General features: G+C 41.4%; 1 protein-coding gene across 9 annotated transcripts in view; it reads right to left on the reverse strand.

The window, feature by feature from the left end:
- Positions 1-13,447, reverse strand: part of CNTLN (centlein) — a 322,986-nt gene extending 309,539 nt beyond the window's left edge. For 4 of the 9 annotated variants that reach the window (XM_072728210.1, XM_026001444.2, XM_072728209.1 and 1 more), the window contains exon 1: positions 12,904-13,447. In XM_072728210.1, the coding sequence (XP_072584311.1) occupies positions 12,904-13,263 (360 nt within the window). In that variant the 5' untranslated portion in view covers positions 13,264-13,447. The remainder of the gene's footprint in view (positions 1-12,903) is intronic. The other 5 variants (XM_026001442.2, XM_072728206.1, XM_026001441.2 and 2 more) reach the window with 3 other exon arrangements.
- Positions 13,448-13,741: the final 294 nt, after the last annotated feature.

A 13,741-nucleotide genomic window follows, 5' to 3' on the forward strand; every position in this document is an offset into this window, starting at 1 on the left:
CTGTAATTGAGAGCTGGGAGTCACTTTGGGGGAAATTTTAAAAAATAGTGATGATCTAGAGATTCTGACTTAATTGGTTTCAGGTAAGGTCCAAGCGCCAGTATTTTTTCAAATTTTCTCAAGTGATTCTGTGCACTCAAGGTTGAGAACCACTGCTCTAGGGGAATTCATTCAGTCACACAGTTTTATCCATCAACTATACACTGAGACTTCCATATTTCCATCTTAAGCGGTTTTCTCCACCCCTAGTGCAGACTCCCAATCTCCAATTGCTTACCCTGCGTTGGTGGTATAGTGGTAAGCATACCTGCTTTCCAACTGCCTACTCAATAACTTCACTTGAATACCTAATAGTTATCTCAAATTTAATTTATCTAAAAAAATTCTTTATTTCCTACTCTTTCACAAACCTACTCCTCTGCAGCTAAGAAAAGGACACCATCATCTAATCACCTGTTCAAAGGCCTAATACCTACATGTCAATTGATTATTCTCTTTTCCGTACACTTCATATCCAAACAATCAGTAAATCCTATTGTGTTTACCTACAACACATATCCCATTCTAATCACTTCTCACCACCTCCACCACCATTCTCCTACTCCAAATCAACCCCTTCTCTTGCCTAGCCATCCAGATGGTCCCCTAGCCTCCTTATACCTCAAAATCCTCCAGTGGATTCTATTCAGATTAGGAAATAATCCAGACTCAGTATCAAGGTTACAAAAACCTCACATTATCTGACCCCATACATACCTCTCCACCCTCATCTATCACTCTCTCCATTCATTATTCACACGGTTTTTCTTGTTTTACTTGTTCCAGGGCCTTTGCACGTCTATCATCCACCACATTTTCATGTAAATTTTTCCTCACTTCATTCAGGCCTTTGCTTAAATGTCACCTCAAGAGAATTCTTCCCTGACTTCTATATTAACAGCCACCCAAAACCCGTAAGTCTCTGATAACCCTTTTACCCTGTTTAATTTTTTTACCACAGTATATTTCATTTCATACTATATTTGATTGGTTGGGTTTGCTTGGTGGCTGATATTTCTATCTGTGTCTGCGTCCATCATCCATTTTCTCCTTCCTGTTAATAATAGCAACCGTTTGGCTCTCTGCTACCCAGTTAAAATACTGGCCTCTCTTACCTATGGAATGTGGCTGAAGTTCTGCCAATAAAATATAAAAGTTATTGCTGGAAATCTTAAAATTAGACTTATGTCTACCAAATGCGTCACAAAAATTTTTCCCTAGTATGTTGTTGCTTATTTACCTTTATTTATGATGGAGTTTGTTTTTTTCTTTAATGGAAGAATGATTTTCTTTTTTTTTTTTTTCAGAATCTCATAATTCTGTACCTAGGAGGGGTCGGGGGAGGGAACGAATATAGGATGTAGGGGTAAGAGCAAAACTTCCCCCATTAAAAAAATAAATAAACAAAGATGAAGCCTATTGAGAAAAAGCCAAGTGACAGTAACTGCGAGGATGAGGGGCTGGTATCATGAACTGCATAAACACTCGCACATTTCTTAAGAAAAATCCATTCAGCGCCAAGCTGACTAGGGGCTACAGCGAGCACGCACTGACCCGGAGCAGATCGGAGGGGCTCGGGCTGCGGCTCCGCGGAGGGGGCTGCGCGGCTCCGGAAGCAGCTCGGAGGGCCTCGGGCGGCAGCTCCGCAGAGAGGCGGCTGCGGGCGGGGAGCGCGAATCCAACAGCGCAGGCCCCGGAGCACAGGGCGCCGGGACACAGCCCAGGATCCGGCCTCCCCCAGGATAGGCAGAGGCCGGGAGGGCCCAGGACAGCAAGGACCCTCCTGCCCGGGGCTGAGCAGATCAGCGGCCCCGCCCCGGAGCCTCCAGGCCCTGCAGACAGAGAGCTCCGGACTTACTGCAGGAGCTGAATCCAGGTTTCCAGAGTTGCCTTAGCCACTGTGGCTGTTCCTCCTGGGGCCTCACGGGGTAAACAACCCCCACTGAGCCCTGCACCAGGCAGGGGGCAGAGCAGCTCACCCAAGTGCTAACACCTGAAAATCAGCACAACAGGCCCCTCCCCCAGAAGACCAGCTAGAGGGACAAGTTCCAGGGGAAGTCAAGGGACTTAAAGTATACAGAATCAGAAGATTCTCCCCTGTGTTTTTTTGTTTTGTTTTGTTTTTCTTTTTGATTTCTGATTGCTTCCCCCACCCTTTTTTTATCACCTTTCTTTCTTTTTCTTTCTCTTTTTTCTTCTCTTTTTTCCTTTTTTTCTTCTTTTTCTTTTTTCTTTTTCTCTTTTCTTTCCTTCTCTCTCTTTTTCTCCTTTTCCCAATACAACTTGTTTTTGGCCTCTCTGCACTGAGCAAAATGACTAGAAGGAAAACCTCACCTCAAAAGAAAGAATCAGAAACAGTCCTCTCTCCCACAGAGTTACAAAATCGGGATTACAATTCAATGTCAGAAAGCCAATTCAGAAGCACTATTATACAGCTACTGGTGGCTCTAGAAAAAAGCATAAAGGACTCAAGAGACATCATGACTGCAGAATTTAGATCCAATCAGGAAGAAATTAAAAATCAATTGAATGAGATGCAATCCAAACTAGAAGTCCTAACGACGACGGTGAATGAGGTGGAACAACGAGTGAGTGACACAGAAGACAAGTTGATGGCAAAGAGGGAAACTGAGGAAAAAAGAGACAGACAATTAAAATACCATGAAGACAGATTAAGGGAAATAAACGACAGCCTGAGGAAGAAAAACCTACGTTTAATTGGGGTTCCCGAGGGCGCCGAAAGGGCCAGAGGGCCAGAATATGTATTTGAACAAATCCTAGCTGAAAACTTTCCTAATCTGGGAAAGGAAAAGGCATTCAGATCCAGGAAATAGAGAGATCCCCCCCTAAAATCAATAAAAACCGTTCAACACCACGACATTTAATAGTGAAGCTTGCAAATTCCAAAGATAAAGAGAAGATCCTTAAGCAGAGAAAAGAAATCCCTGACTTTTATGGGGAGGAGTATTAGGGTAACAGCAGACCTCTCCACAGAGACCTGGCAGGCCACAAAGGGCTGGCAGGATATATTCAGGGTCCTAAATGAGAAAAACATGCAACCAAGAATACTTTATACAGCAAGGCTCTCATTCAGAATGGAAGGAGAGATAAAGAGCTTCCAAGACAGGCAGGAACTGAAAGAATATGTGACCTCCAAACCACCTCTGCAAGAAATTTTAAGGGGGACTCTTAAAATTCCCCTTTAAGAAGAAGTTCAGTGGAACAATCCACAAAAACAAGGACTGAATAGATATCATGATGACACTAAACTCATATCTGTGAATAGTAACTCTGAACGTGAACGGGCATAATGACCCCATCAAAAGGTGCAGGGTTTCAGACTGGATAAAAAAGCAGGACCCATCTATTTGCTGTCTACAAGAGACTCATTTTAGACAGAAGGACACCTACAACCTGAAAATAAAAGGTTGGAGAACCATTTACCATTCAAATGGTCCTCAAAAGAAAGCAGGGGTAGCCATCCTTATATCAGATAAACTAAAATTTACCCCGAAGACTGTAGTGAGAGATGAAGAGGGACACTATATCATACTTAAAGGATCTATCCAACAAGAGGACTTAACAATCCTCAATATATATGCCCCGAATGTGGGAGCTGCCAAATATTTAAACCAATTAATAACCAAAGTGAGGAAATACTTAGATAATAATACACTTATACTTGGTGACTTCAATCTAGCTCTTTCTATACTCGATAGGTCTTCTAAGCACAACATCTCCAAAGAAACGAGAGCTTTCAATGATACACTGGACCAGAAGGATTTCACAGATATCTACAGAACTTTACATCCAAACTCAACTGAATACACATTCTTCTCAAGTGCACATAACTTTCTCCAGAGCACATGGAACTTTCTCCAGAATAGACCACATACTGGGTCACAAATCGGTTCTGAAATGATACCAAAAGATCGGGATAGTCCCCTGTATATTCTCAGACCATAATGCCTTGAAATTAGAACTAAATCACAACAAGAAGTTTAGAAGGACCACAAACACGTGGAGGTTAAGGACCATCCTGCTAAATGATGAAAGGGTCAATCAGGAAATTAAGGAAGAATTAAAAAGATTCATGGAAACTAATGAGAATGAAGATACAAGCGTTCAAAATCTTTGGGATGCAGCAAAAGCAGTCCTGAGGGGGAAATACATCGCAATACAAGCATCCATTCAAAAACTGGAAAGAACTCAAATACAAAAGCTAACCTTACACATAAAGGAGCTAGAGAAAAAACAGCAAATGGACCCCATGCCCAGCAGAAGAAGAGAGTTAATTAAAAGTCAAGCAGAACTCAAGAAAATCGAGACCAGAAGAACTGTGGAACGGATCAACAAAACCAGGAGTTGGTTCTTTGAAAGAATTAATAAGATAGATAAACCATTAGCCAACCTTATTAAAAAGAAGAGAGAGAAGACTCAAATTAATAAAATCATGAATGAGAAAGGAGAGATCACTACCAACATCAAGGAAATACAAACGATTTTAAAAACATACTATGAACAGCTCTACGCCCATAAATTAGGCAATCTAGAAGAAATGGATGCATTCCTGGAAAGCCACAAACTACCAAAACTGGAACAGGAAGAAATAGAAAACCTGAACCGGCCAATAACCAGGGAGGAAATTGAAGCAGTCATCAAAAACCTCCCAAGACACAAGAGTCCAGGGCCAGATGGCTACCCAGGGGAATTCTATCAAACGTTTAAAGAAGAAATCATACCTATTCTACTAAAGCTGTTTGGAAAGATAGAAAGAGATGGAGTACTTCCAAATTCATTCTATGAGGCCAGCATCACCTTAATTCCAAAACCAGACAAAGACCCCACCAAAAAGGAGAATTACAGACCAATATCCCTGATGAACATGGATGCAAAAATTCTCAACAAGATACTAGCCAATAGGATAGGATCCAACAACACATTAAGAAAATTATTCACCATGACCAACTAGGATTTATCCCCGGGACACAAGGCTGGTTCAACACTCGTAAAACAATCAATGTGATTCATCATATCAGCAAGAGAAAAACCAAGAACCATATGATCCTCTCATTAGATGCAGAGAAAGCATTTGACAAAATACAGCATCCATTCCTGATCAAAACTCTTCAGAGTGTAGGGATAGAAGGAACATTCTTCAACATCTTAAAAGCCATCTATGAAAAGCCCACAGCAAATATCATTCTCAATGGGGAAGCACTGGGAGCCTTTCCCCTAAGATCAGGAACAAGACAGGGATGTCCACTCTCACCACTGCTATTCAACATAGTATTGGAAGTCCTAGCCTCAGCAATCAGACAACAAAAAGACATCAAAGGCATTCAGATTGGCAAAGAAGTCAAACTCTCCCTCTTCGCCGATGACATGATACTCTCCATAGAAAACCCAAAAGCCTCCACCCCAAGATTGCTAGAACTCATACAGCAATTTGGTAGCGTGGCAGGATACAAAATCAATGCCCAGAAATCAATGGCATTTCTATACACTAACAATGAGACTGAAGAAAGAGAAATGAAGGAGTCAATCCCATTTACAATTGCACCCAAAAGCATAAGATACCTAGGAATAAACCTAACCAAAGAGGTAAAGGATCTATACCCTAAAAACTATAGAACACTTCTGAAAGAAATTGAGGAAGACACAAAGAGATGGAAAAACATTCCATGCTCATGGATTGGCAGAATTAATATTGTGAAAATGTCAATGTTACCCAGGGCAATTCACACGTTTAATGCAATCCCTATCAAAATACCATGGACTTTCTTCAGAGAGTTAGAACAAGTTATTTTAAGATTAGTGTGGAATCAGAAAAGACCCCGAATAGCCAGGGGAATTTTAAAAAAGAAAACCATAGCTGGGGGCATCACAAGCCAGATTTCAGGTTGTACTACAAAGCTGTGGTCATCAAGACAGTGTGGTACTGGCACAAAAACAGACACATAGATCAATGGAACAGAATAGAGAACCCAGAAGTGGACCCTGAACTTTATGGTCAACTAATATTTGATAAAGGAGGAAAGACTATCCATTGGAAGAAAGACAGTCTCTTCAATAAATGATGCTGGGGAAATTGGACATCCACATGCAGAAGAATGAAACTAGACCACTCTTTTGCACCATACACAAAGATAAACTCAAAATGGATGAGAGATCTAAATGTGAGACAAGATTCCATCAAAATCCTAGAGAACACAGGCAACACCCTTTTTGAACTCAGCCACAGTAACTTCTTGCAAGATACATCCTCGAAGGCAAAAGAAACAAAAGCATGGTGCATGGAGCCTGCTTCTCCCTCTGCCTGTGTCTCTGCCTCTCTCTCTATCTCTCTGTGACTATCATAAATAAATAAAAATTTTAAAAAAATTTAAAAAAATTTAAAAAATTTAAAAAAAGATTTTAAAAAGAAAGATGAATGGATAAAGAAGATGTGGTTTATGTATACAATGGAATATTACTCAGCCATTAGAAACGACAAATACCCACCATTTGCTTCAACGTGGATGGAACTGGACGGTATTATGCTGAGTGAAGTAAGTCAATCGGAGAAGGACAAACAGTGTATGTTCTCATTCATTTGGGGAATATAAATAATAGTGAAAGGGAATATAAGGGAAGGGAGAAGAAATGTGTGGGAAATATCAGAAAGGGAGACAGAACATAAAGACTTCTAACTCCATGAAATGAACTAGGGGTGGTAGAAGGGGAGGAGGGCGGGGGGTGGGGGTGAATGGGTGATGGGCACCGAGGGGGACACTTGACGGGATGAGCACTGGGTGTTATTCTGTATTTTGGTAAATTGAACACCAATAAAAATTAATTTATTAAAAAAAAAGGAAAAAAAAAAGAAAAATCCATTCAGAAAGCTGTCATGTCCCTCTTTGAGAGCATCAGAGCACCAATAGGGCTGAGCTGACACATGCAGGGCAGCAGCAGCTCTGAGCTCTCTCTTTTTTTGGAGAAGGGTAATTATTTATTTTATATATTAAAATTTTCCATTTTTTCCATTATGGCTTATGTACTTTACATATGAACTTTTCTAACTGGCCTTCTCAGAGATTAGAAACCTATCTACCTATACTTTCTTCTAAAATTTTATATTTTCATTTTTTAAAGCTCAAATCTTTGATTTACTTTGTTCGATTGCTTACTTACTTGTTTTCAAAAGACTTCTGATAGCTTGAGTACTAGAGAGGACTACCTTCCCTAACATTCCTATATATCATGCTTTACTTTACCTCTTTAGAAGCAAGAATTTAGAATTTGGGTATTGAAATAATTCAAGTAAAGACAAGAAATGTCAGTATATAAATCGCATGTCAAAACTTGCCTGGAAGGTAAGAAAAAATAAGCCATGAAACATAATGTGCTCTAATATTTCTATTTTTAAAAGGTATGTTGAGGAAATTACAAAATCTTTTGAAACCAATATTATCAATAAATTTCTCTTTCAGCTCACTTCAAAACAAAATAGCAAAGATTTATGTGTATTCTCACCCCAAATTTTCTACCTAAAATACAAGCAAGAAAGGCTAGCATTAATAAAAATGTAAAAGAATAGGTTTTCAATACTCATAAAATTTACTTCCATTTAAATAAGACTTAATAACAAAGGATTTAGCTCTAGCACAGTGAAAGAGATATAGCAAGGATCTTAAAAATCTGATGAAATATAGCAAAATCTGATGAAATATAGCAAAAAATCTGATGAGATATAGCAAGGATCTTAAAAATCTGATGAAAAAAAAAATCTGATGAAAAAAATCTTTACATTTTAATTTACACATTTTTTTTCTTTTTCCATTGTTGTTATAGTTAATGGTTATTTCTATAATGGTTACTTCATCCGCACCATGAGCAAATAACAACATTCTCTTTTTTTCTCTAATTTCCAAATTTCTAAACATTTTTTTTTTTATTTTATAGCCAGCACAGTAGTCAGATTCTGTCACCTAAAAATATTCAAATTTATAAGGGATTCCTGATTTGGGAAAAAAAAAAAAAGCAAGTTTTTTTGCTAGTAATAAAATGCTTTGAATGGATTATGAGACTATTACATTGTTTTTGTGAGCTTTTCAGTTATTTAAATGATGTATCATCTTCAATGTGGGTTACACCCCTAAATACTAAAAGGACCCTCTTTCATATGCAAAAAGAAATAGAGCTCCCCTAAAAAACAAAAATAACTTCCAAACTACTCCAGACATTACTAAAACAGGAAACTATTTTCTTATGGTTTCCCTTCCTTTGGGCACATAAATATGTTCTTTTAAAAACATTAAAAATAAAAGCCTTTAAAGACTACTCATAATTTATTCTTATTCTATAACTTTGACACAGAATAAAATAATCTAAATTTTAAATTAGGGGTGCCTAGCTGGCTCAGTCAGAAATGTATGTGACTCTGGTTCTTGGGGTTGAGATCAATACCACGCTGGGTATAGAGATTACTAAAAAACATAATAACAATAATAATTTAAATTTAAAAACCCTACTCCTCACAAAGTTTATTAAACTCAGCCTATAAGAGTTGACTAAATGCTTAGAGATTTGGATCTATAAATTATCTTAATAATGGATTAGCCTTGACCTTCATTTATCAGCCGGCATGGAAATAAGTATCAGCTTTGCAGACATGGATATCCAAAACTGTCTTTTTCACTGGGTACATACTCTCCCAGCACCTAGTTTATTGTCTGGCAACATAAAAGACCCTCAACTGACCTCTACTGGAGGAATTAATTCAACAAACATGAAAACTATTTCCTATATTTAAATAAATAATTTGCCTATCAGAACCCAAGGAAAACAATGGAATGAGTTTAATTACAAAATATGGCACAAAGCAGCCTCTCAATAAAAATCATTATAAAAAATAATTGCACAAAAAAGATTCACATACCAAAATACAACTACTAACATTGGTAAGGATTCTAATTATACAGTAGGTTCTCAATTTTTTTTTTTTCATGAATGACTGGATAAATTTGCAACATACCTAAATATCTAACAAAAAATAGAACTGGCTCAGGGACACCTGGGTGGCTCAGTGGTTGAGCATCTGCCTTCAGCTCAGGGCATGATCTCAGGTCCGGGGATCGAGTCCCGCAATGGGCTCCCTGCAAAGAGTCAGCTTCTCCCTCTGCCTGTGTCTCTGCCTCTCTGTGTATGTCTCTCATGAATAAATAAATCTTAAGAAAAAAAAAAGGAACTGGCTCTCTAAAAACTACAGAACACGCGGGTAAGAAATTGAGGAAGACGTAAAAAGATGGAAAAACATTCCATGCTCATGGATTGGAAGAATAAATATTGTGAAAATGTCCACACTACCCAGAGAAATTTACATATTAAATGTAATCCCTATGAAAATACCATGGACTTTCTTCACAGAGTTGGGACAAATAATCTTAAAATTTGTATGGAACCAGAAAAGACCCCGAATAGCCAGAGGAATGTTGACAAAGAAAACCAAATCTGGGGGCATCACAATGCCTGACTTCAAGCTGTATTACAAAGCTGTAATCAAGACAGTGCTGACACAAAAACAGATACACAGATCAATGGAACAGAAGCCAGAAATGGACCCTCAACTCTATGGTCAACTCATCTTCAAAAAAGCAGGAAAGAATATCCACTGGAAAAGAAGACGGTCTCTTCAACAAATGGTGTTGAGAAAATTGGACAGCCACATGCAGAATGAAACTGGACCATTCTCTTACACCATACACAAAGATAAACTCAAAATGGATGAAAGATCTAAATATGGGACAAAAAATAGAACTGGCTGAGTTCACTAGTCATATAATCTTAATTCCAACATCACATGCTACATTAAACTTGGTTTCATCACTAAAGTTGAAGTAATAAACATCTATATCATTTATTTTTTATATTTCATTTTTTAAGTAAACTCTATGTCTAAAGCAGGGATTGACCTCTCACCACCTGGAGATCAAGAACTGCATGCTCTACCAACTGATCCAGCCAGGTATCAACATATATTTCATTTAAATGCCCTAAATAATTTTTAACCTGAAATTGGTTTATAGGGTTAGTGAATACTTTCAGTTGCTACTGAAAAAGGAAATAAGTTTTGATATACATACATGCATCACAAGTATATATGTATATGTGTATTACACATATGTAGTATTACTTCCCTTCTGGTATTCTAACAGAATGGTGGTGAAATGGTGATAAATGTACATATATACATACTTGTAATACCCTGAACTGCAAATAGAACACATTCTTGAAATTCATGATCAAAATTAAGAGTATGGTGAAGCTTGATTCGAAATCAATGAAAAAGGCATAAATGCCGTGAACTTAAAATTGTCCTTTGAAGCACCCTTGAAATTTCATTAGGAAAAAGCTACATTGGGAAGCTAATGTCTTATCCTCAGTAGGTCCAATACAGACAGCTTTTCTCCCCACACTGAAGTTATTTAATCATGTTTTCTTCAGCTAAGCACTATGTATAAGTTGCTTGCTAGTTTGGAGCCTACGAAAAAACAATTAATATTACAATCACATAAGAAACACTTTGAACTGATTCCAATGGGGTAGAATGGAACATGGAACCACTCAAACTTTCAATTCCCCACAAAGTACGTATAATTGAATTCCTGTAAGCTAAATGTGGAAAAAGAACCAACTAACCTGTATGAAGCTACTATTTATGACCAGAGACTAATTTGCAGGATTCTTTTCCCCCAAACTGTACTTTGGATCCATTACTGTGTCAAATTAATCTAGTAGATCTGAGCAGCATTTTGTTAAAAAGTAGAATTTAAAAGAAAAAGCAGAGTCCATGACAAACAGTTAAAGTGAATACTCTTTCTGAAAACCTAGGTATGTGTATGTGTGCCTACTTACTAGGTTAAGACAAAATGCATTTATTTTGGGTTATAATTTTTGAAAGGTTTGAAAAGCAGGGTTAATACTATGTATTCTTGGGTAATGTGACTTCTAGCTGAGTGAGTAGAACAAATAAAAAAGATCTAAAAGTGAGTGTTTAATTACATAAATGCTTTTTTAATAAAATAATTGGGACTTCAATTATTATTTCTCCCAAGTTTCTCCAAGAGCATGAGTGTGGTTTGACCACAGTTTTGAATGGGATACTGCCAATCCCATCTCATATTACTGGAATGCCTATGATCATCTAACAGTGTCAATATTAGAAAAATCTCAAGAACCATCATTCTAGCCTAATCATGACCATCTCTATTCTTACATCCACCTAGAGTACTTTAATCATTTTTCTAGTCCATATATTTTAAAGTCACAGGGGCCCACACTGTATTTGAAATTCCATTTGTAAAGAACAGGGAATGGGATGGGGCGGGGGGAGGATCAGTGGGCTGTTTACAACAGAGTAATTTCCTTAATCAAGTCATAAAAAGTATCTCAGCTCTTTAGTCAGTTGTAACTGGGATAAACAGAGAAAGGAAAGGGGAAGAGTATAGAAGGTATGGGCAAATAGCATCTTAGATTAGGACTAGCTAAAGTAACAAAAGCCTCTATCATGGGTTAATATCTTTATCCAAGGGTAAAGTGTGTACAGGACAAAATGCTTCAGTTCACTGGTGTCTCTTATTTGTTCCTTTGCTCCTCATCCAATGAAGAACAGGAAGTGGGAACAGTCACACACATCGTATTTCCCCAGCCTGTTTGAGCAAAGGCATATTCAATTTGAACAAAGTTGTCTTGGTTGTTTTAAAGCCTTGACTCAATCAGAAAGGACCTACGGGGGGGGGGGGGGGGGGGGGGCAAAAGAATCCAATAGAACAAACTATAAGAGTGAACGAATTTCATGAATTTTTACTATTCTAAACTGATGATACCGTTCATAAAGTTACCTTTGTGGTTAGCGGGTCCTAACTGGTTCTATCTTGGAGACAGTGACTAAAAGATTTATTGTTGAGTGAATCCCCAGCATTCACATCGCCCAACCCTGTCTAAAGGCTCTGGTAAAATAAGAGGAGAGAGAATGCTGAAGATGCAAAACTAAAATAAAACCTAATCTCCTCGGACATGAGCGCAGTCAAGCCATCTTTAATCACTCTACAAACAGCAGCCAAATAAATGAACATAATTGATTTAGTAAATGCTTTTCACTGCCAAGACGATGTGAAAATCAAATATTTCAAGCGCTATAGAAATAGTATAGCTGGTTAATAAACATTAAGCATCATCTGTTGTTACGCGTGAAAAGTTCTCGGCCTAAGATTCCCCTAAAAATTACTGGTCTGTGTTTACCACTTAGGTTTCCCTTAAGTCACCTTAAGAACCAGCGTGGGTTTGAAAATGAGAAACACGCTCCCTCGTGGATGGGTTTTTGTTTTAACAGACGTGTGGTCAACTTTTCCCGTTCAACATTTCAACTTGTGGACTGCGTGGAACTCCTCTTCCAAGTGCCACTGAACAGCCCGGCCCGAGAACTCGGGGGAGGGGGAGGGGAGGGAGGGGAGGGAGGGGAGGGGAGGGGGAGGGGCTGGGGCGGGGCCGGGGCGACGCGACTGCACCGTTCGGGGGCGTCCCAGCGAGGACGCCCAGACCCGGGCCCCGCGGCGACCCCCGCCCCGCCCGGCGGGTCCGCAGCGGGGCGGGAGCGGGCCCGAGCGGCGCGCCGGGCCGGGTGTGGACTCCGGGAGGGAGCGACGCCGGGCGGAGGTGGGTGGGTCCCGAGCCCGCGCAGCTGCACAGCCCAGCAGCGGCGGCGCAGCCTGAGGCCGCGGCAGAGGGGCGCGCCCCCCCCGCCCCGCCCGCCCGCCCCCGGCCCCGGCCCCGGCCCCGGCGCGGGCCCCGCCGTGCAGGGGGAGCCCGGCGGCCACTCGATACCTGACACAGGGCCAGCTCCTCCTTTAGGCTGCTCAGCTCTTCCTCCAGCAGCTGCGTCCGGGTCACCATCGCCTCCTCTACCGAGATGCCCTCTAGCCGCTTGGACCCCGTGGGCGAGCTGAGGAGGGGAGCCTGAGCCGGAGCTGCCCGCCGGGGCCCTCGCCGGCCCCCTGACCCTTCCTCGCCCCGCCAGCATATATCGTTCTTGTCCACGACGCCCTCCCGCACGGCGCTCGCAAGACCCGAGGCCTCGCTGCGCACTGCGTGTGCCACAGCTCCCCGCCCGACACGTGGGGACCAGAGGCCCAACTGTCGCGCTGGGGGCGGAGGGAGCGGCGAGGGCGGCGAGCGCGCCGCCATGGCCGCGGCTGCTAACGGGTCAAGTTCCCTCTTGGAAACTCCACCTCCCCTTCCCCATCCCGGCGAGCCCGAACCTCCGAGCCGCGCATGCGCGCGCCTTTTCCCGCCTTGGCGCTCGGGGTCTCGCGCCCGCGGGTCCTGGCCGGCTTCGCGCGGGCCGCGCGCTCGGCGCCAGCGCGACACTGCGCACGCGCCGTGGCCCCAGGGGTCAGGCCTGCCCCCCCACCCCCCCGCGCGCGCCCCGGGGCGGCCCCTGCCCCCCGAGCCTGGGGTTCCCCGCGCCACGCCTTCCCGCCACTTAGCGCCTAGTTTACATCCCACCTCTGCAAGTCTTCCCGGACAAGCCCCAAATGATCCTTAACTGTAAATTCCGCGGCCTTCGAGGCCCCTGCCAACTCGTTTGTCACGTTCCATTGACCGCCCTGGAGTGTTAGTTACTCCGCTAATCTCTCCAGCGCGGTTGTGAGCTCCTTGAGGA

The sequence above is a fragment of the Vulpes vulpes genome, chromosome 12 (genome assembly GCF_048418805.1).
Source record: "Vulpes vulpes isolate BD-2025 chromosome 12, VulVul3, whole genome shotgun sequence".
Classification (NCBI taxonomy): domain Eukaryota; kingdom Metazoa; phylum Chordata; class Mammalia; order Carnivora; family Canidae; genus Vulpes; species Vulpes vulpes.